This window comes from Silurus meridionalis, chromosome 28 (assembly GCF_014805685.1).
Source record: "Silurus meridionalis isolate SWU-2019-XX chromosome 28, ASM1480568v1, whole genome shotgun sequence".
Taxonomy (NCBI): Eukaryota; Metazoa; Chordata; class Actinopteri; order Siluriformes; family Siluridae; genus Silurus; species Silurus meridionalis.
This window is the reverse complement of record NC_060911.1, coordinates 3871080-3892500: the sequence shown is the minus strand read 5'-3', so window position 1 is coordinate 3892500 and position 21421 is coordinate 3871080. Positions and strand designations below refer to the sequence as shown.

The following is a 21421-nucleotide window of genomic DNA, read 5'->3' as shown; positions in this document are numbered from 1 at the left end:
GGTACACGGGTACTGAACCGACATCCCTGAACCGAATATTTTCGGTCCAAATACGTGTACCGTTACATTCCTACAACACAGCCATTTTGGCCTTTTTTCAATTGCGGCTTTTGTCCACACGGCGGCAGCAGAGAGCGTGCAATCAATGCCCAATCTGTTCCGCGCCACTCCCCCCGAATCACGACGCCGCCGGATCTCCTACCGCCCGCACAGAGGCAGAGGCCGAGCCGGAGCCCCGCCCGTGGCGTGTTCGCGTCGTATCTCGCTTTAACGCTAGTTTGTGTATTCTTCAGAAGCCGGACATCATTCTTAATTCAACTGACCGCACAGTGGACCATCAGATCAGTAACCGGATCTTTCCAAAAAGAAAATCTCGAATTATAGAACTCACCATGCGCGGACGCGGCTGGACTCTGTCCCGGAGCAGCAGCCCAGTCTCTGCCCGTTAGGTCTCTTCTGAACCCCGAGTAAGAAGACTGTATTTTTCCCCTGAGGTACCGTATACCTTAGTCATTTACAATGGAGGTGTTCCGGTGAAATACAATGTCTGTCTGTAGACCGGCCAGTGTAGGACTCTGAGCAAAAGGAATAAATCACTGGTTAATACACCGAGGAAAGTGTCAACCGGAGGCGGAGCACCGCTCCCTTTTTTCGCTCACCGGAATCTACTCGAGGCCGCGGCTTCGGACGCGGCCTAAAGGACAACAGGAGTGACTTTTGCGTCTTTTTAAGACTTTCGATAGGTAACTGGATTTCACCAGACCAGGACCAAAGCAGTGTGGAGAAATGCCCTAAGTGTGATAGAGGTTTATTGAGCGTTTTATTGGCTTTAGAAGGCGGTTTTAATAGAACAGAATGGCGTCTTATGTAGATAGCAGTTTTCGGCAGGCGATTATGAAGAACCCCATCGAAAGGACGCAACAGGTAAGAAGCAGGATGCTGTTTATTTCTCTTTATATCAAGAAAGACTTCGAATTTAAGGTTTTATTTTATTTGATACGTTTTTTTGTGTATTATTTGTAACTGGAGCTAAGCTAATATAACAACCCGTAGCCCCCGGTACTATTACTTTGGGATATTGGGATTGAGTTTGGACACAGCGAGAATAAACTATATGATTAATAAATATTTTTTTAGGGGAAAATGTGCGTTTATTTTGGACAGTGAGGGAAAACTTGTCTTTTTTTCTGAAATTTTCCCCTTTTGCGGTCGCGAATGTGTGTCCTATTTTAACCGCTGTACTCCGCGATTCTTCAGCGGCTGAATCCCAAAAAGGCTGTTCGGCTCCTATACGAAGTGCACTACGTCATCCTTAAAATATGGGCCTGTACGCCCTACCTAGGGCACTTATAAGTACAATAGGGCGCTTATGTGGATTCGGCCCTTTATTGCAGGGTCAGCGTGGCGTAATGAGATCCAGTCTCTCTCTCTCTGTGTGTGTGTGTGTGTGTGTGTGTGTGTGTGTGTGTGTGTGTGTGTGTGTGTGTGTGTGTGTGTTTGTTCACACTGATGGACCGCAGCGTTTTTCCGGGCCTTTCCTACTTTATTTGGGTTGCAAATGATGATGTGAGCTCATTGAGTTTGGGGGGGAGAAGCAAAACAATGCGTCTGATTGTTTAAAGGTGCAGTGGGTCAAATGTTTCATCACTTACAAATGTGAATAATGTGGGAGATTTGTGCAGAAATCAGAGCAGCAGATCAAGTCTTTGTGTCAGACCAAGTTGTAGGAGTTAAATATGCATATAGTTTGGAAAACGGCTCAAAATCTTTGTGTGCATTTGCTCATTTTATAAACGCACCCCTGAAAACTTATTAACATCCTCATCCATCATCGTTCTTGTATGTTTATAGAGTTCAGACCTGGTGTACAAGTGATCAAAATGGGGGGTTTTATGCACATTGGTTGAAATGAGTCTAAAAATCATTGACTTCATGTATTTATTTATCAGAGGCCATCCTTCCACAAAACCTAAACAACTTAATTAGTACCAAATCACTTCCAGATTCTTACACCGGACATGTCTGATTAGTTTTCAGTAACAGCAGCTCGGACAGCAAGGTGGGATTCATGAAAATTACGTTGTTATTTGTTGCAGAAAATCATCAAATTGTTACATGTAAGGAGTCTCCAGTTCGAGTGTTGGTGCTTTGTAACAGTCATGGAAAACATCCGGTCTTTGAAGTTTTGAAGTTATTTATTTTCTTCCTTTTATTGAACTTTCAGCTAAAATACAATGGGCTGGAGAGAAAACTATCAGGAACTGTTTCACAAACTTTCTGTAACATTAAACGTGATTAATAAGTTTAAAGAGGAAAAATGGGGCTTTATAATTTTCAGATTTTACTTTTACAGCAAATTCTTGCTTATCAGAGCACAGGATCAAAGTGCTGGGTCAAACATTATACAGCAACCCTGGACACAAAGGGTTAAGGGCCTTGTACAAGGGCCACAGAATGGCAGCTTGGCAATACTGGGGCTTAAACCTCCAACCTTTTGCTCAGTAACCCCGAGTCTTAAACCCCCGAGCCCGAGTGTCTTAAACCCCCGAGCCCGAGTGTCTTAAACCCCCGAGCCCGAGTGTCTTAAACCCCCGAGCCCGAGTCTTAAACCCCCGAGCCCGAGTGTCTTAAACCCCCGAGCCCGAGTGTCTTAAACCCCCGAGCCAGTGTCTTAAACCCCGAGCCAGTCTTAAACCCCGAGCCCGAGTCTTAAACCCCCGAGTCTTAAACCCCGAGCCGAGTCTTAAACCCCGAGTCTTAAACCCCGAGTCTTAAACCCCGAGCCCGAGTCTTAAACCCCCGAGCCCGAGTCTTAAACCCCGAGTCTTAAACCCCGAGCCAGTCTTAAACCCCGAGTCTTAAACCCCGAGTCTTAAACCCCGAGTCTTAAACCCCGAGTCTTAAACCCCGAGTCTTAAACCCCGAGTCTTAAACCCCGAGCCTTAAACCCCCGAGCCTTAAACCCCCGAGCCTTAAACCCCCGAGCCACCACTTTCAAAAGAAAAATGGTTTAAAAATTTTTCTTTTTTTAAATCATTGTTTAAAATTCGTTGATTATGAGTCCCTTTGCTTTCCAGCCAATAGATTGCATCATGACGTTTGTTATAATTTCAGGAATATGTCACATGAGACATCATAGGTTTTTAAATGAAATCAAGCCACGAGTTCTTCTCCTGATAACAGAGCTTCTTCTTTATTTTGGATCTGAATCAGTGTTCACACACATGCTATTTTTCCACGGGTAATGGTCAGCAGTCGACAGGTGCTTTTTGGCCTTTTTTGGCTTCTCAGGAAATTACAAGGCTGACCGCTAATGACTTTAACCCTCGTGTCTGTTTGTGAACTAGACAGAAAAAAAAACAAGACACACACTGGCTTGATAAATCACCCTGAGTGTTTCTGCACTTCAGAAATGCAGATCCGTGACTATATGAGCAGAAGGGTGTCTTTTTTGGTTCATATGAAAGCTGTGAGAACAGCTGCGTTTTCACCAAGGGATTGTGGTGATTGTCTGTTCAGCCCAGTTGAGACACAATACAGAAATTTACGAGCTGTTTCATTTGGTGACACCGAGTACAGAGTTATACTCCAAAAACACGCCAGCCATTAGTACATATGTTATAAAAGGACAAAAGTTTTGGGACGTTGGAGTCTTATGATTGTATAGGATGTCTTTTGGCTTTCCCATTTTTCAACTAGGAAACTCAAACCTGTTCCAGCATGAAAAAAGCCAGCTTCATGAAGATATGCTTTACATGGTTTTGGAGTGGAAGATCTCCTTCTATAGAGCTCCAACCCTATTAAACACCTTTGGGATGTATGTGAACGCTCTGGAGCTGCGCCCCAGGCCTCCTCACCTCACCTACATCACTACCTGACTTTACTAACGCTGTCTGAATGATCACAAATCTCCACAAACTCACTCTAAACTCTAGTGGAACATCTTCCCAGAAGAGTGGAGGCTATTATAATTTGTATAGTGTATTTTACAAGCAACTTACATTTTTACTTTATTTGGTTCGGCACGACAGCGGTTATGTTTGAGGAAGAGAGGCTCATGGAAATCGAAAAAGGAAAACCCAATAAGCAACTGTGAATTGTTTTGTCAGTGATTTTTGTGAAAGCAGCTGATTTTCGTGTAATGAGGCCGGTGTTTAGTTTTTCCCCACAAGTATTATCAGATGGTACCGCAGAGCAATGCTCTTTTGTTTTAAAATAGATTCTGATTAACCGTGCAGTTTTCACCGCATGATCTGTGCAGGTCTGAAGTTGTTCCTCACCACCCTTTTTTCCCCTCTAGCTGTTAAATATGTATAAGCAGAAGCGTCTCCAGGGAACGCAGACGTTTAAAGACACAACGAGATATATGTTTTTGAGATTTAAGTAACAAAAACACTAATGCAGACGCTCCATTAGGCGGAAAGCCATAGGGTTAAATGTAATGCGTGTATAAATTATTCAGTGTGAGTGTGGAGAAAATACCTTCAGCTCTTCCTGGAAGCATGAAAGTAACTTCACTTAAAAATTTTAATGGAGGCAAAGAAGAGGTTTCATGCACCTCATCCTGCATGTTTTAGATTTTGTGTTATGGAGTTTTTCGAGAAACGGTATTTATTTTTGAAGGAAGCTGCAAAATGGAATCAGTGATGGTGTAGAGCAAAATGAAGCGTGCTGTTCAGGTTTGAGGGGCTTAAGATGAACAGGTCTAACCATCTGTGATCTCATGAGGCAAAGCAGCAGGTGTCTGAAAGCGTCTCGTCGGTTTCTAACTGTCGTATGACCGGGCAGCTACTCTGCTCAGAGAAATGTGGGGGTAATGAGGCATTGCCACATCCTTGTGACTTATAACTCTTTTTCCACGTTCTCAACTTCTTATTACATAAATTATATACGTTTCAAAGAAGCTTCTTCGAATGAGCAGGCCGAATTTGCTTAGCGTTTTTTTTCCCCCCTTGCTGAATGTAAACGTTTGTTTTGTAGACGTCTGCATATAAAGTGCAGCTGTACCCCTCGAGCAAGACGAGTTGCTGCACGGTTTCTTTTGCATCTATTTTGCACACGCTGTCTCGCACCCACGTGCATGCACGCTTCCGGCGCACGCGGTCAGGATGTTCAGGTAGAGTCTGAGAGAAAGAATAAAAACGTTTGCTCTCAGATGCAGAACTCTGCTATGAGAGTTTCTCACACCTCTTTTTTTTTTTCACACAGCAAACCACAACGCAAGCAGCATGTATTCTGAGACACGGCGCTCGTCTGTGTGTGTGTGTGTGTGTGTGTGTGTGTGTGTGTGTGTGTGTGTGTGTGTGTGTGTGTGTATTATTTTTAAACAGCATGTTCAGATTGCTTTGTGGCTTTCTGCTTTCATCGTATTCCGAAGAAGAGAAATATTATTATAATCCTTAACCATAGTGGTTACTCAGAATGAAGCAAGTAGAGAAACTGCTATATTTGAAACATCATGAATTGACATTCCTCCAAGGAAATATGACTCAGAGGATTAAAAACAAAACAATAACAAAACAAACAGATGTGTAATGGCACGTCCCGGGACCCGGATTCGCAGGTCCAAGATGGCAGCGATATTTACGAATTTCGTCCATATGGCCACCGCGTCCGTTTCCCGACACGCGCATTTACATTTACTGGTGAACGTAAATTTGAGTCTGGGTGTGCAAATCCTCTGTTCGCGGGAATAGAGGCAAGGCATGTGATGGCATTTCCTGTTTGAATGACTCCATGTTGACGAGGCCGTCGCCGGAGGAAACAGGAAAAGCGCCTTAAAGACAAAAAAGAAACAGGAGGAAAGAAAGGGGTTGGAGAACAATTGCTCGAAGGCAATGTTTTATTTACTTATTTATTTTCATCTTGCTTAAGCTTCTGTTTCACCATAAAGGGAAATAAAATAACACACACACCACAAAAGGTCTTTGACATCTTATGTAATGTTTTGTCTTGAGGTCCATCATCCAGATGTACTGTACGATAAGAACGGCTATGGCGCAGCTTTTACCACATTACATTTATTTGCATTTGATACCTCAGGGCACGAGTCTTCCCCCCTTTTTTTTTTAACCCGCTTTTCTTTTTGACGGCGTCCTCTTTGAAGGACCATAGCGTACACACACCTCTCAAACGATTCCTTTGTATTCGGCCTCTTTTGTGTGTGTTTTGGTTCCTGCACAAAAAGATTCTCGGGCTATGCGTCAAAAGGGAGCGCGCCTCCAGTCTCGCATTCAGATCACGCAACACTCGCCATCGGGGCAGATTTTATGGCTTCAGCAAGTGGAAACAGGTGTAGGAATCCCGGCGTATATGATTCACTGATTTTCCACACCCTTCTCGTGCAGTGTTGTGCAGTGAGCAGGAATATTTACTCTCCAGAATATAGTTTTAGGAAATTCTGCCGTTCTAGAGGTCGGCTGATACGATTGAAATATCGTTCTTGCAGTACTGGAAAACGTTTCTAGGATCCTGGATGAGTTACGTGAAAAGGGTGTTGAAGGGAAAATGTTGGGAGTTGAAGGGAAAATGTTGGGAGTTGAAGGGAAAATGTTGGGAGTTGAAGGGAAAATGTTGGGAGTTGAAGGGAAAATGTTGGGAGTTGAAGGGAAAATGAATAACATTTTGCAAAATTGCTTAAAAATGAAAAGCTTTTGGAGGAGAAAAAAAGCATCAGAGGTGTTGCTTTTCAGTATGGAACGTTTTCTGCGAATTACAAACAAAAAGCATATTAACACTTGAAACTTTTAACGCTTTTGATTGCTAGAAAGAAAGCGGAAAGACGTAGCTTTTCCCGCCGCATCGAGTCTGCGTCCTCTTTCGATGCGTCGTAAATCGGATCACGGTTTACGCGGCGCACCGGAGACGTTACCAGAAAAGGACAAACATTCCAGTTACGCAGAGACGCTCTCTCCCCAGGAATTTGTGCGCCTGCCATACTTTTCGAGTTAAACGAGTTCGTTTTTAACCAAACCACAAGGTTTTTCCTGTTGAGCCAAAGGGTGAATTTATTTGTCCATCATCCTGAATAAATAAATGTTTTCAGTGATTACATTTAATAGCTGTGGTGTGAATGATCTACTCGAAGCTACTCAATGATCTTATTGAAAGTAGTTTGTTATTTGCTCTATAGCAGCTCTCAACTCAAAAAAAAAATCGAGTAATATATTCAGAATTCATTTGTTCTATAATATTCTTTATTCTATTAAAAGTATCCATGTAATGTCATGAGTGTAACATGGAGTCGAGGGTTATTTCCCCACGTTCTCCACCTGTTCAGCCAGCTGCTGTATCTCTTCTCTTTCCCCAGAACGACAGATTTTACTTTCATTTATTATGAAACTGTGTGTGTGTGTGTGTGTGTGTGTGTGTGTGTGTGTCCATGAACATTAATCTTTCATTTATGTTTACACGAATAGTATCAGGAACAGATTTGATGTGTATGGGTATAGATTCTCCGAGCCTGACATTGTCTTTCTCTTCCTCTCTCTCTTGCGCTCTCTTGCTTTTTCGAAGCGATGTGTCAGTGCTGATGTTTGCATTAACACACTTGCGGTGCTATAATCATGCTGCAGTAGCTGCCTCTAACCTCCAGACTATCTTTATTTAGCGTGCGCTGATGGAGGAATAAAGTGTACTGCGGTGGAAACCAGCCACGATGCTGATCTGAGTCATGCTGAGGTGAAACTCGGCCCAATTAATAAAAAAAAAAATTAGTGGTCGAAATTTTGACACTGAACAAATGTTTGTGTTCATCTGAGCATAGCGTATGGTGTTTGTGATTTTTGCACGCCATTACGTATTTGCAGTTCTTTTAACCTCCGCTCTTCTGAGAAGATGTTCCACCAGATTTGCGTGAGATTCATCAAGCCACAGGGGTGTTAGTAAAGTGCAGGTGCACTCAGCATTCCAGTTCATCCCAAAGGTGTTCAGTGGAGATGAGGGCAAAGCTCTAAAGCAGGCAAGATCTTCCACTCCATCATGAAGCCGACTCAAACAGGTTTTTGCGTCTTCTAGTTTAAGTGATGAGGAAAATGTCATGCTACCACATCCAAAAGCGTTCATGTTCATGTGCCTCCAACTTGCAGGTAACGGTTTGGCGAAGAAGCACACGTGGCTGAAAAGCCGGGTCCCAATACATTTGACATTGTAATGTACTAATCGTAAATTAAGGTAAAAGACGAACGAGTTTGTTCCTCATTTCAGTTCATCTGTCCTTCTTTGAAAATGATGTGTCGGCACCACGTTTAGTTTAAAAGAAGGAAACTTGCATTTCTTACTTCCGCCTGGAGGAGTTTATGGGAAAGTCTCATTTGGATTTATTGGTGTTACGCTCGGTGAACAATTTAAGTCGGTCTAATGTTAACACAATCATCTTTGTGCTCTTCGCTCGATATATATAAGTTCTTGTCATACCGACTTTTGTAAACTGGTCCTAGACATGATCTCACACACACACACACACACACACACACACACACACACACACACACACACACACTACTGGTGAAGGTTTGAATTTTTGAGAGCATCAGATTCAAAGCCTTTAGTCTAAAATTCCAGCGTGATGATGGCCAGGTTAGGAATTTAACTTGGGTTTCCCAAAGCTTTGGTTTCTCTTTAACAGGTTAATGGAATTTTGTTTTCACTGAACCGCTTGCTAAAGTACAGGCTGTGTCTCAGGTTTGACCGATCGCCTGTCCCTCGGCTGGAATGTGGAATTCTCTTTAATAGACTCCCTGGAATGTGTGTAATGCCGGGTCAGAGTTGACTACGGTGGGTCTTCATGGACAGCTGCTGCGTTCATTCAAACAAAGCTCAGGCGTGTTCCACTCGAAACGCTTAAGATACCCTGGTGCCTCCAATATCCGCTCTTCAAACGGTGGTTCGAGCAACACAAACGTGTTATGCTGACATGACGACCTTTAACCTCCATTGTTTTGATGGGTTATTCTTGTTCGCTGAAAGTCGTGCTTAAAGTCCTCTGTCCTCACGCACCCAGCTGGTACTGACCATTTGTAACTGTCTACAAAGCTTGACCTCTTCGGCACTTCACGCTATTCATCAAAGCCAGGCTTTATATCACTACACCCCGTCCGCATGAAGCCTCATAAATGCCAACGTTAAAAACCAGCCAGCGTTGTAGCACACCTAGTTTCTTGTCTAAGCGGCTAGTTCTAGTTGGCGCACCTTTTTCTGGTTCTTGCTTTGGCCTGCAAACTCACCAAGCGTTATGCACACCTTCTCGCTATCTCACCCTGCCACGTTTAGGCTTTTTTTACTTTATAAAACCCCGAGATGAAGCGGCGCACAGGATTCACGAAAGAGGAAATGACCATTGTGCAACAATGGACGTGTCGCCAGCATTTACGTAACTTTAAAACTTTACATTCGTGTACATGTGCTGAAGGTGGTTTTATCCAGAGTCCATGGAGTTTGTTGCTGAGAAATGCCAAGGTAGTTCCTAAAACCTGGCTACGCTGCCTTTACGCTTCCAATACTCATCCAAGCCTGTTTTTTTTCTTCCTTATACAAACGTGCGTTACATGTATTTGGTTTGTTCAAGAGAAGATTCCATCATTCATCTTTCTGCTAATCTGTAACCAGTTGACTCGGGTGATAGATGGTTTTCTGTTATTTGGTGAGAACTGGCTGAGTTCTTGGTCACAGCACTTGGTAGTTCCTGGTACATCTGGTAGTTCCATGTGAGTTTCACATGTTCTCCAGGTGGGTTGTTGTTTTTTTTTTCTTTTCTCTTTCCTATCAGCCTGCTTCTGAGAAACATGGAAACTGATTGACTCGTGTCAAACACCCTTAGGTGTGAATGTATATGTCTGAACCGTGCCCAGGTTTCTAACCCAGTGTGTGTGAATTCAGAAGATCCTGAATGATTAGCCTAGAACACGTTTACATACAGATTCCCTGCAAAAATATCCTTTGACTCTGTTTTCTTACTGGTAGTATTTGTTATTTGGTGTTTCTGTTGTTAAACACACTCATGCAACCGAGGGGTTTTTTTTTCTCAACCACCGTGCTGTGAATGAATGACCTGATGATGTGGTCATGTTTAGTGATGTGTGACTCGGGCTTCCTTTGAGATGAACGGTGTGTGTGTGTGTGTGTGTGTGTGTGTGTGTGTGTGTGTGTGTGTGTGTGTGTGTGTGTGTGTGTGTGTGCGCGCACAGCCCCGTTTGTACTGGTGGAGAAAGCTGAGTATGTACACGTACAAATGCTGTGTGTTCTTTGGCTTGGTGCAATCATCAATGACTCAGCTTTGCACGCACACACACGCACACACTTTTCAGATTCTTTTTTTCTCTTGAGACTCCCTCTCTTGACTGATCCAGCGTATCGATTTGTCTGACTGCTTTTATTCAAAGGACTTTCTTGTGTTTGTCGTATTTGTGCATGTTTTCAGGTGATACATGTGCAGTGTACAGGCAACAAAAAAAACCAACCAAGTTGTTGCTAAAAAATCTCCGTAATGCCGCTTTTACACCACTCAAAGATGTGCTGGATATATACTGCGTCTTGTTGGACTTGTTTGTGGTTTGTGTGCACAAACATCGTTTTTTGTAATCTGGGAGCGTAAATAATGTTTACACTTGTTCTTTCCTCGCGCTCTCTCTCTCTCTCTCTCTCTCTCTCTCTCTCTCTCTCTCTCTCTCTCTCTCTTAACCCAAACTCTGTCGTCATCAGCCTGTACTTTATCTCTGACTGTGCCAATGCAAAAAAAACGCTGAATGCTGGTTCTGGCTTGGGAACAAATCGCTTCACGTTGACCCGTAATTCCTCTGCAAGTCCCAGATTTTTCGTTCCAAGCAGTCACTCTAAAGCTTTGAGCCCAACCCAGATATTTTCACATCCCTGTAATCAGTGACTTGAAGATAATTCTTTTGTGTTGTGTATATAAAACCCAAAGCAGGATCACATGGTGATCGGTGCTGCAGCTCGGGTCGAACGATGAGCAATGAAATGTAATTGTATGAGTGTAAATGTGCGAAACTGATAACGAGATAACCGGATGGGACAGTTTGGTACAGAGCAATTCCTTATCAGAGAACGTTGCGTTTTCTCCGTTTCTTACCATGAGCCCACCAACTGATTACGAATTGTCCTGTTAATCACAAGAAAACACAACGTTTGTGTGTAAAGACTTCCTGTTACTTTAGATGACGTCTGGTTCTGCTATACCATGTGCCGGAGCTCTCTATTCCAACACCCCTCATTCCGATCGGCCAGGAAGAATTGTGGCGTCTCTGTCTCTGCTGACGCACCGTGATTGTTTTTTGTTTTGCGCACCATTTTGTTTAAACTCGGGTGCGAGAGAAAATCCCAGGAGAGCAACACTTTTCTGAAGCACTCCGACCATCCTGTCTGACATGAGTCACGTTTGGTAACCGATGGTTGCTTTTTTTTTTTTTTTTTTTTTTTTTTTTCTCTCTCTTCTTCTTCCTTCCTCCACCCTGATGCCTCTAGACTCCTGCCTCTTGCTGACACTTCCCCGTAGGAATGTAGGAATTCTGTGGGGGGACCGAACAAGGGCGGAAATGCCATGTTCTGAGAATAAACATCCCCGAAGCAACAATTTCCACCAATCCCAATCCTCCTCTGAGCTATCACCCTTAGCGTATTTTGAAAGATTCGTTTGGCCGTTGTGACGCGTATTGATGTGCGCGCAGTGGTGGAAAAAACGGTATCATTTAGTCAAAACAAATAAAATAAATACATGCATGGACTTCTAATGTATTAATCTGCATGACTATTCGCTTGTAATTTTTTGGAGGAGTTTAAAAGCGTACATAGGCCCCAGTAGGAAAGAGCTTGTGGAATCTCCAGAATGACACGAGTTTCCACTCCAGTCTTTAGTTTCCGTTTCGTATCAAATCTGCTGACGGCTACTGCTTCTCAGGTGGCACTGAAGGCATAACTCAGTATTTCCCATGGTTAAAACTAAGAACCGAAATCTCAAGTCTCAAGTTCTCCATTTCACGCCGATGGAAGGAACGGAGAAAGCGAGAGAAAGAATGACAGGACGGGTATTGTGGAATCTGCAAACATGCCGTTCTTGTTAAACATTGATCTGAAGTGCATTGCGTCATGGGATGGGTGCGAGTGAGTGTGTGTGTGTGAGTGTGTGTGTGTGAGTGTGTGTGTGTGAGTGTGTGTGTGTGTGTGTGTGAGTGTGTGTGTGTGTGAGTGTGTGTGTGTGAGTGTGTGTGTGAGTGTGTGTGTGAGTGTGTGTGAGTGTGTGTGAGTGTGTGTGTGAGTGTGTGTGTGAGTGTGTGTGTGAGTGTGTGTGTGTGCGCGCGCGCACGCGACTCGTGAGTTTGCATGCAGCTTGGAAAAGAAAAAGAGAGACTGTCTGCACCAAAGTGGCAATTATAATAGGGTTGCTGCCCCTTGCTGGTTGTTGGATGTAACTGCAGGGCGTTTACAATTTATAATTTTTTTTTTTTAATGAAGTTCATTTAGTACTAATGATTAACAGAAGCGGATCCTGTACTCGTGTGCTCAGGTGTGTTTTTGTATGTTATTGTTTCACGTGCTAACATGCCTATGTTTTTATGCAGGACCTTCAGATCGTCTACTCTTACCTACATGGGATGGAAGCACTGTCCAGCCTGAGAGAGCACCAGCTCAGGTACAGGCACACAACAAATACTTCAACAATGTTTTGGTGGCCATTTATTTATGTGAATTGTATATCTTATTTATTAATGAAATTTTTTTTTTTTTTTTTAGGTTAATGTGTGAAACAGTTCGCTACGAGCATCATGAAGCCAACGAGGTTTTATACTAGTGAGTATATTCCCAATACACCCCCACACTCACACACACTGCAGTACTTATTGCTGCATTATAATGACGATTACATTTGGCAACAATGAAAATTATTATAATATACCGCATTTTCCGGACTATAAGCCGCTACTTTTTTCCTACGTTTTGAACCCCGCGGCTTAAACAATTAAGCGGCTAATTTATGGATTTTTCCTGGGTTTTTCCCGGTTTCACAAACTTCAAGCCAAAAAACTGAACCCCATAACATTAGACCAATGAAATTGCCGAACGGGTTCAGGTGAACCAATGAAACTCTTTATATTAAATCAGATGCGCTCCCACTGAACCGGGCCGCACCACATCATAAATATGGATGATGTTCCTCTGATGTTTGACCTGCCGCTCACTCGGACTGTCTACAGGAAATGAGAATCATTCATCACGCTGAAAACAACCGGGCATGAAAAAACTCACTTCACCTGTGTTCTGAGCTGCACGGCATCGGGAGAAAAGCTTCACCGATGGTGATTTTTAAACGCAGGACGATGCCAAAAGAAAAACTCTCGAGAAAAATTGTTGTGAAAGGAAGGAGGAAGTCAGTGAACAATGACTTTCTTGGTAGGCTACTGTTTAGATACAAGTCATGTAACAGACACTGTCTTTCATTAAAGCTTGTGTACAGTTCATTAGTTTCAATGTAGACTTATAGACAGGTGCGGCTTATTTATGTTCAAAATAAAAATCTTTGTACAATTCAGCTTATATTTGGGTGCGCTTAATAGTCTGGATATTATGGTATTTAAAATCTCCATCAATAAAATAAACATTAAAAATACATCAAATGCTCTCATCATCTTTATATATATATATATATATATATATATATAATTTATTTTTATTTTTTTTCCCCTATTTGTGGATCATGTTTTACATAAGGGACCTTTGGCCGCCTGAATGTCTTTGCTTTTCTTGTGACTCTGAAACACTGTAGTTTCATAGTCGGAGCTAAAAAGCAGAACTCTGTCATCCTGAGCTTTCACTTTGATGCTCAGAGCAGTTTGGTGTCCATTCATGGTGTCCATTCATTCCACAGTGGCCTTTTGGCTGATAGTTTAATAAAACTCATGACATTTGTTGGGCTGGAGGGTGGAGGTTGCTATTATATATATATATATATATATTAGGGATGCACCGAATATTCGGCCAGCGAAAATTGACCCAAAAGTTCATTTTCGGTTTTCGGCCGAAAGACTTTGATCACCGAAAAAACACGGCCGAAACAGTTTGTTGTGATGACGGAAACAGAAACCGCTGCCTGCACGTGCATGTCTAAAACAACATGTCTGTGGTGTGGACGTATTTCAGTATTTCTGAGAAAGACCCACGGATAGCGATTTGCAAAACATGTAATGCCGAAATTACGTCTGCAAAGACTTTCTTCACGTCGGGTTTAATTTATCTGAAATCCAAACATCCCGATCGCTATGCTGAGTATGAGAGGAACGCAAGCGCACAGAAAAGCAAAACCCCTCCGAGCATGCGCACTCCGTCTGTGGCGGACGTTTTTGAAAAGGCAGGAAGTTTCCCAGTGATATTGTTGTATTGTATCTTTAAGCAGTTGCACTTGTTTTGAATGCACTTTGTTTTTATGAAAGAACATATTTAATTGTACAACCTTTCAGCAGGCCAGAGGGCCTGTACATTATTATTTAATGTACACGAGTGCATTTAAGTTAAACATTTAAGTTAGAATTTTTATTTATTTTATCCTGTGCATTGCTGCAATGTGCCATAAATAAATATTTTAATAATTTGTAATTGATTAATTCTTTGAAACTTTAATATAATTTTATGCAATTGAAATGCCTTGATTTTAGTAAGTTTAGTACACAATCATAGACATAAATTCAATGGTAATAATAATTGCCATAATTTCTTTCGGTGTTTCGGTTTTTTCGGTTTTCGGCCTTGCTTTCCTCCGTTTTCGGTTTCGGCCAAGAATTTTTATTGCGGTGCATCCCTAATATATATATATATATATATATATATATATATATATATATATAATATTATCCATAGCATGGTGGATTGGTGCGGAGTCGATCGTCTACGGCATGACACGTCCCGGGAAACGATCCCTTTGATTAATTTTTATACATATTTATCAGTGGGCATTGTTAAGGAGAAAGAACGAATAAGTGGCAAAGAAAAACTCCCTGAGAGTTCATAAGGAAGAAACCTTGAGAGGAACCAGACTCAAGAGGGAACCCATCATCATCTAGGTGGCACCAAATGTCTATTTTTACAGCTAAACGATGTTGAGGTGTGCAGTGATGGTGATCAAATGCAACTTGTAGTCCTGAATCAGTGTAGCAGACTGTTAACTAGAGTCCAAATCCATCCTCAAAGCTCCTGTGTTACTCTGTAACTTTATGGATACCCAGGCTGTAGATGTGAAACCATCTCCAGCTGCGCAGAGTGGCCTCCAATCGAACAGAACACCATGCAGAGGTAGGCCGGGCCGAAGAGGCAGATACACTGGTCACTGGTACCTCATCTCAGCAACACTGGTTACTGGTACCTCATCTCAGCAACAGCTAATTCCTCATCCCTGGGAATTAGCTGTTGCTATAGAAAAACACATTCGACTGTTGAAATCTTTTTGCACCTTCTGAAACTGCTATTGAAAATGAAATTCAGCAGCAGTGTGGCCTGATAGGAGCGTAAGGAGTCTAAAAAATAGCAAAGTGTAATCCATTTCTCTTTTCTTTGTGTTTTAGCCCGGACGACATCGGAAGCTGCTGGTACATCTTGCTGTCTGGCTCGGTTTTCATTAAGGAATCGATGTTCCTTCCACGCAGCAGGTGTGTGCGTCATTGCGGTGGTGCTTCTTTGTTTTCTAAATGTGTGTGCTTTTTTCTGTATAACCTATAATTGTTTCCCTCTCTCCCTCTCTCCTCTCTCTCTCTCTCTCTCTCTCTCTCTCTCTCTCTCTCTCTCTCTCTCAGTTTTGGGAAACGTTCTGCAGGGAGTTTGCGGCGAGGCTGCGAGTGTATCGTCCTGGAGGCCTCTGAGATGATAGTGGTGTGTGTGTGTGTGTGTGTGTGTGTGTGTGTGTGTGTGAATGAGCTAAAGAGGATGTGTAATTACACTGAAGAGGATGTGAGCTGACGTGTTGCTGTGCACAAAGCGAGACCTTTTTTTTTTCCCCTTCTCCACCACAACTAACTGATTTTCTCTGTGGCTGTCAGGTGGACTATGTGGAAGACAGCGAGGAGTATTTTCAGAGGCAAGCGTCTCATCGACAGTCCAGGAGAAGGTTTCGGAAAATCAACCAGCGCGGCGAGAGGCAGACCATCATCGACACGGTGGAGCATTATCCAGCTAGCAAGCCTCCTCTTCCCCCCGGCCATCACACGGTCGGTACCAAAATACACACTTCTACTCGGGACATCATCAGCAGTTGTTATTTCAATCCGATTGATCGTGTAGCCACTTTTCCCTCCGTTCGTTGTGTCTCTTTATGTGAATCTTTAAGTTATGTAATAGAGCTGGGTGGTGATCATGTTTATTGTCAGCGAGTTTGAGGACAGTTACGGCTCAAATTCACGGGACAAATTCATTCCTCTTACACAAGTTGTGCTAAATTGAGGATTACAGATATACACCAAGAATAACACACACCACAGTGCTGCCCTAGAGAACTAATCACCGCCGAGGATCCGCGACGAAGTAAACTTATCATGATATCGTTCTTTCGAGAAACATTCCCGTCTCGTCCTTCTCTTATGGTTTCTGTCCATTTCTTTTCAGTAGATACGGTTGTTGGTTTTTTTTTTTTTTTTTTTTACTAATCGGGTTTCTTTTGTTTTGGTTTTTTTCCTCATCACCAGGAGTCTTCCAAATCCCAGGTAATATTTCTTTCTGCAATCTCGTATCCCGCCGTAGCTGCATACCGTTTTGCTCTCCCTTTGAGAATAAGCTGCCTTCACAAGAACCGAAACTCCACCGTCTGCAGTGCTGTGGTGCATGTTCCCTCTTTTTTTTAGCTTCATTTTCTCAAGCCTGCTTCCTCTTTCTGCATTCTGCTTTCTCTCCTCTGTCAATGGCACTCATTACAATTTACGCCGGGGGGTGTTTTTTTCTTTTCTTTTGGCGAGCAGCTTGAATTAAAGCTGTTGTCCATCACATTGGGGTCAGCGCTGATGACCGGTGTTGTACTGGGGGTCCGTCATCCCTAAATCCCACCCCCTTTAGTGCAAACAATTACCACTCTTACTAATGTGTGTGTGTGTGAGAGAGAGAGAGAGGGAGAGAAAGGGAAGGGGGGGAGGAGGAGGTGGTCTTTGCAGCACCATATAAGTTCCTTCTCTCTGTATCCATTCAAATTTCTGTTGCTGTGGAGATTTTTCTGGGAGTTTCCAAAAAAAAAAAAAGCCATCCTGATGTTGCTGGGTGTGAGTGCAGTAGAGGAAGCAGTTGAAAGGAAAAGGGAACAAGGCCAGGATTTAACTGAAGAGAAAGTAGATGAGATTGAGTCAGGATGTTGTAGAGGGGGTTAAACAGGATGGTCGGGCGGTCCATGCTCGTTTCTATGAGGAAGTTAGCTCGTTCGCACTGCTATGGATTCGGAGCAGCACACAGGAAGGCCGTGAGTATATTTAGACGCACACTTTTTTTTCCCGGCTCGACTGGCACGTTAGTTTCCTTTTTTCTTTTCCTGTTTTCCTTTAAGATGAAATACATATGTGTTATAGTTTATATGTAACACGTCTACACCTGCTCCTCCAGACAGTCATTTAATGAGCCATGACGGAAAGTGTGAGGGGGAAAAACTACACCGATACAAATGTGTAAAATATGATTTTACACCATTAGAGTTGTGCGTCTGTGCATGTGGACCAGTTGATGTAGGAGGTCATGTGTGCAAACCAATCAGCAGCCTGTCTTCCATTAAGCCTGTGGATATATACTGATTACCGATAAACACACTCGCACGTGCACATTAGGCAGTCTGTTTCAGAGCACTAATCATTAGTCAGGACAGCTGATTTGTTTGTGCTAACCACTAATGCAGAATTGGTGTATGTATGGTGTGTGTTCTTTCTTGGGCTCCTGGATGTAATTGTGCTCTCAGTGAAAGGAGGCTTTAGCGAGCGTAATCCTTTGATCCATCACGGACTAGATGGCAAAAGACAGCGCTCTCTTTTTCTCTCGCACACAATGCGCACACGCTCCCAAATCTGTATAATAACCTCTTCTGGTTCTCTTCCAGCTTCCTGCGGATTTCACGAAGCTCCACCTCTCAGACGGACTCCACCTCCACATGTCCTCCAGTCAGTCTAGATCCAGCATTGCTAGTGACTCAGGCAGCAGCAGCCTATCAGATATTTACCAGGTATACAAATATACACCCACACACACACACACACACACACACACACACACACACACTTTTTTGTAATCTCACAAGCATAATCGTGTTCGCACTTGTATCCAGCTGGGAACGGCAACTTAATCAAATGAAGATGCCGAGACGAGCTACAGGACCTGAGGCTTTTTCTCCGAATAGGGAGGATTTTGTAGCGTTTTCTTTTTAATTACCCGCTCAGGTATAATTAATGAAGTGACAGATTGACACAAAATTAGACGGAATGGTAAAAGATGAATGGATGTGGCTCTAAAAAGTGATAACAATAAGAAACTTCAGATTTTAAACAAGCAACACAACTGACATGCGAACTTCGAAAGTGTAACCCCCAAATACAGTCACTAAAACGTACATGCCGTTTTTCTCTCCCAGGCTACCGAGAGCGATTGCGGCGATGTGGATCTCAGCGGACTTCCCGAGACCGCGGTGGATTCGGAGGATGATGACGATGACGAAGAAGTGGGGAGATCCTCCGACCCCCTGATGAGTCGAGACATCGTGAGAGACTGTTTGGAAAAAGACCCCGTGGACCGTACAGACGATGATATTGGTAACACACACACACACACACACACCATAAGCCTTTCAACCCTCTTGTATTCTGATACTGTATTGAAAACACCTTCATTTATACCTGCATTTTTTTTTTCTTAAATTTTTTTTTAAAAACTCACTGTCTACAGAGCAGTTACTGGAGTTCGTGCAGCAGCTCCCTGCTTTTTCCAGCCTCAGCGTGTCTGTGCGGCGAGCGCTCTGTGCCGTCATGGTGTTTGCTGTAGTGGAACGAGCTGGAACTATCGTACTGAACCATGGAGAGGAGGTGGGTCCTTCCGCATCACAGTTAACACGATAACACGTTGTGTTGTGGCGCCAAAAATCCAGCAGCCTTTAATTATAGCATTCACAGCTCTATTTATCGAACACAATAATGTCTATTATTATTATTATTATTATTATTATTATTATTTTGAGGAGAATTATTTTGTTTGTTTTTGCATATTTTTTTTTTTTGTTTGGACTTTGCATATAATGATGATGAGCCTGGAATATCGGTATGGGAGGAGCTTAAATGTTTTTAGTGCCTTTTAGCAGGTAATCAGTGAAAAACAAAAAGATTATAATCAGTTGTGTGAGATATAAGAAAAAATATAGAATACTGTGCTAAACTTTTCATGGTTTCCTTGGTCACCCTGCTACTGAGATGTATGTCTGATCTCTGGTGTCAAATAAAGAAGCAATAAGCATTGTGTATGTGTGTGTTTGTGTGACGTAGCTGGACTCATGGTCAGTAATCCTAAACGGAGCCGTGGAGGTGATGTATCCGGATGGCCAGTGTGAGACTGTAGGAATGGGCGGAAGTTTTGGGGTCTCTCCTTCCATGGAGAAAGAGCTGATGATCGGCGTCATGAAGACCAAAGTGGACGACTGTCAGGTGTGTGTGTGGTTTCTTTAGTGGATTTTTTTTCAGTAAGGGTTTTTATAATCTATTAATTTTGCTGTTTTGACTCATGGTTGTGTGGTTGTGTAGTTTGTGTGTATCGCGCAGCAAGAATACTGCTGCATCCTGAATCAGGTGGAACTCAACACGCAGCGAGTGGAGGAGGAGGGAGAGATTGTAATGGTGAAAGAACACAGAGAACTTGACCGCACAGGAACACGCAAGGGACACATTGTGGTTAAGGTGAGGTTTTTTTTTTTTTGTTTGTTTTTTTTCCCCCAGTCCAAAAATGTTATTTGATTTATATTATTTTTATGAAAGGAATCCAGAGTGGGCCTCTTCCAAGTGTGTTGTTATGAGTTTGGAGAGACTTGGAGGTTTGTTGATGTATGGATTGTCATGTGCGTTCCTGGATTAATGTGTTTGAAAAACCTTTTCTTCCAGGGAACCCCAGAGCGTCTGATCCAGCATTTAGTGGAGGATCACTCCGTAGTGGACCCAACGTACATTGAAGACTTCTTGTTGACCTACCGGACTTTCCTTTCTAGTCCTCTTTTTGTTGGCCAAAGACTTTTGGATTGGTTTAATGACCCCAGTTTGCGTGACAAGGTATGTTGGACTGGAGTTTTCATTTTAATAGTGCGGAGTGTAATTGTGTAAAGTACACACACACACACACACACACACACACACACACACACACACACACACACACACACACACACACACTGCACTACATCCTGACCCCCGTACTCCTCCTGTCTCTCAGGTGACACGGGTCGTGCTACTTTGGGTAAATAATCACTTTGGTGACTTCGAGGGAAAACCAGAAATGACAAACTTCCTGGAGGAATTCCAAAACAAACTGGAAAGAGAAGTATGTAAACGAGCGAATGCTATTTAATTTAATACTATACACTGTATACATTTAGATTTATTTAATTTCACATTTGTTTATTTTTCGAATCAGAAAATGAGCGGTCAGTTGCGATTGCTCAACATCGCATGCGCTGCCAAAGCCAAGTCCCGTGTGGTTACCATCGCGAGGTCCTCTCGTGAGCTGCCCCTCCCCTTCACTCTGATTGGTGGAGCTGAGAGAGGAACACACCTCTTCATTGACACTGTGGACCAGGGCAGCAAGGCAGAGGAGGCGGGGCTTAAGCATGGGGACCAGGTAAGATGAATTTGGCACGGACAGTACAAGAATGGCACGCTTAAAATGCTTCCTGACTAACTAGTTACTAATTATTTAGATACTTGAAGTGAACGGTCAGACGTTTGAGAACGTCCACCTGTCCAAAGCAATCGAGATCCTCAAGAATAACCTACAGCTGTCCATGAGTGTCAAAACCAACCTTCTTGGTGAGCTTATTCACCTTCCGCACATATGGACACAGGTGATTTAGGAATTCCTTCTATGAGATTTTGTGGAGATCTTTACACATTTCTTATGTCTTTCTCAGTCTTTAAGGAGTTAGTAGCTCGAATCGCAGAGGAACGGAAAAACGGGGTTCCTCACCTTCCTAAGATCGGCGACGGGAAGAAAAGCTCCCGCTACTCTGTTCCTGATCTTGGGGCCGATACTGGGGTTATGTATCAGGAGAAGGTCGGCAAGAAGGCTAAAGCGCACACCATGGGAGGCCGCAACAAACTGATGAAGATTTTGGACAAAACACGCATTAGTATTTTACCTCAAAAACCATACAGGTAGGTTCACACAGCAGCAGCCAGTGTGGTCAACATTAAACATGTTTTGTAGTTTTTTTGTA

At 42.9% G+C, this 21421-nt stretch overlaps 1 protein-coding gene across 6 annotated transcripts in view; it reads left to right on the top strand.

The window, feature by feature from the left end:
• Positions 1–210: 210 nt before the first annotated feature.
• Positions 211–21421, top strand: part of rapgef2a (Rap guanine nucleotide exchange factor 2a) — a 30503-nt gene continuing 9292 nt past the window's right edge. For 5 of the 6 annotated variants that reach the window (XM_046842907.1, XM_046842903.1, XM_046842906.1 and 2 more), the window contains exons 1-17: positions 211–924; positions 12573–12643; positions 12745–12801; positions 15564–15647; positions 15792–15867; positions 16035–16202; positions 16677–16694; positions 18059–18181; positions 18587–18764; positions 18898–19034; positions 19488–19646; positions 19743–19895; positions 20097–20261; positions 20422–20529; positions 20623–20826; positions 20906–21014; positions 21116–21359. In XM_046842907.1, coding sequence (XP_046698863.1) covers positions 856–924; positions 12573–12643; positions 12745–12801; positions 15564–15647; positions 15792–15867; positions 16035–16202; positions 16677–16694; positions 18059–18181; positions 18587–18764; positions 18898–19034; positions 19488–19646; positions 19743–19895; positions 20097–20261; positions 20422–20529; positions 20623–20826; positions 20906–21014; positions 21116–21359 — 2123 coding nt within the window. In that variant the 5' untranslated portion in view covers positions 211–855. The remainder of the gene's footprint in view (positions 925–12572; positions 12644–12744; positions 12802–15563; positions 15648–15791; positions 15868–16034; positions 16203–16676; positions 16695–18058; positions 18182–18586; positions 18765–18897; positions 19035–19487; positions 19647–19742; positions 19896–20096; positions 20262–20421; positions 20530–20622; positions 20827–20905; positions 21015–21115; positions 21360–21421) is intronic. The other variant, XM_046842905.1, reaches the window with a different exon arrangement.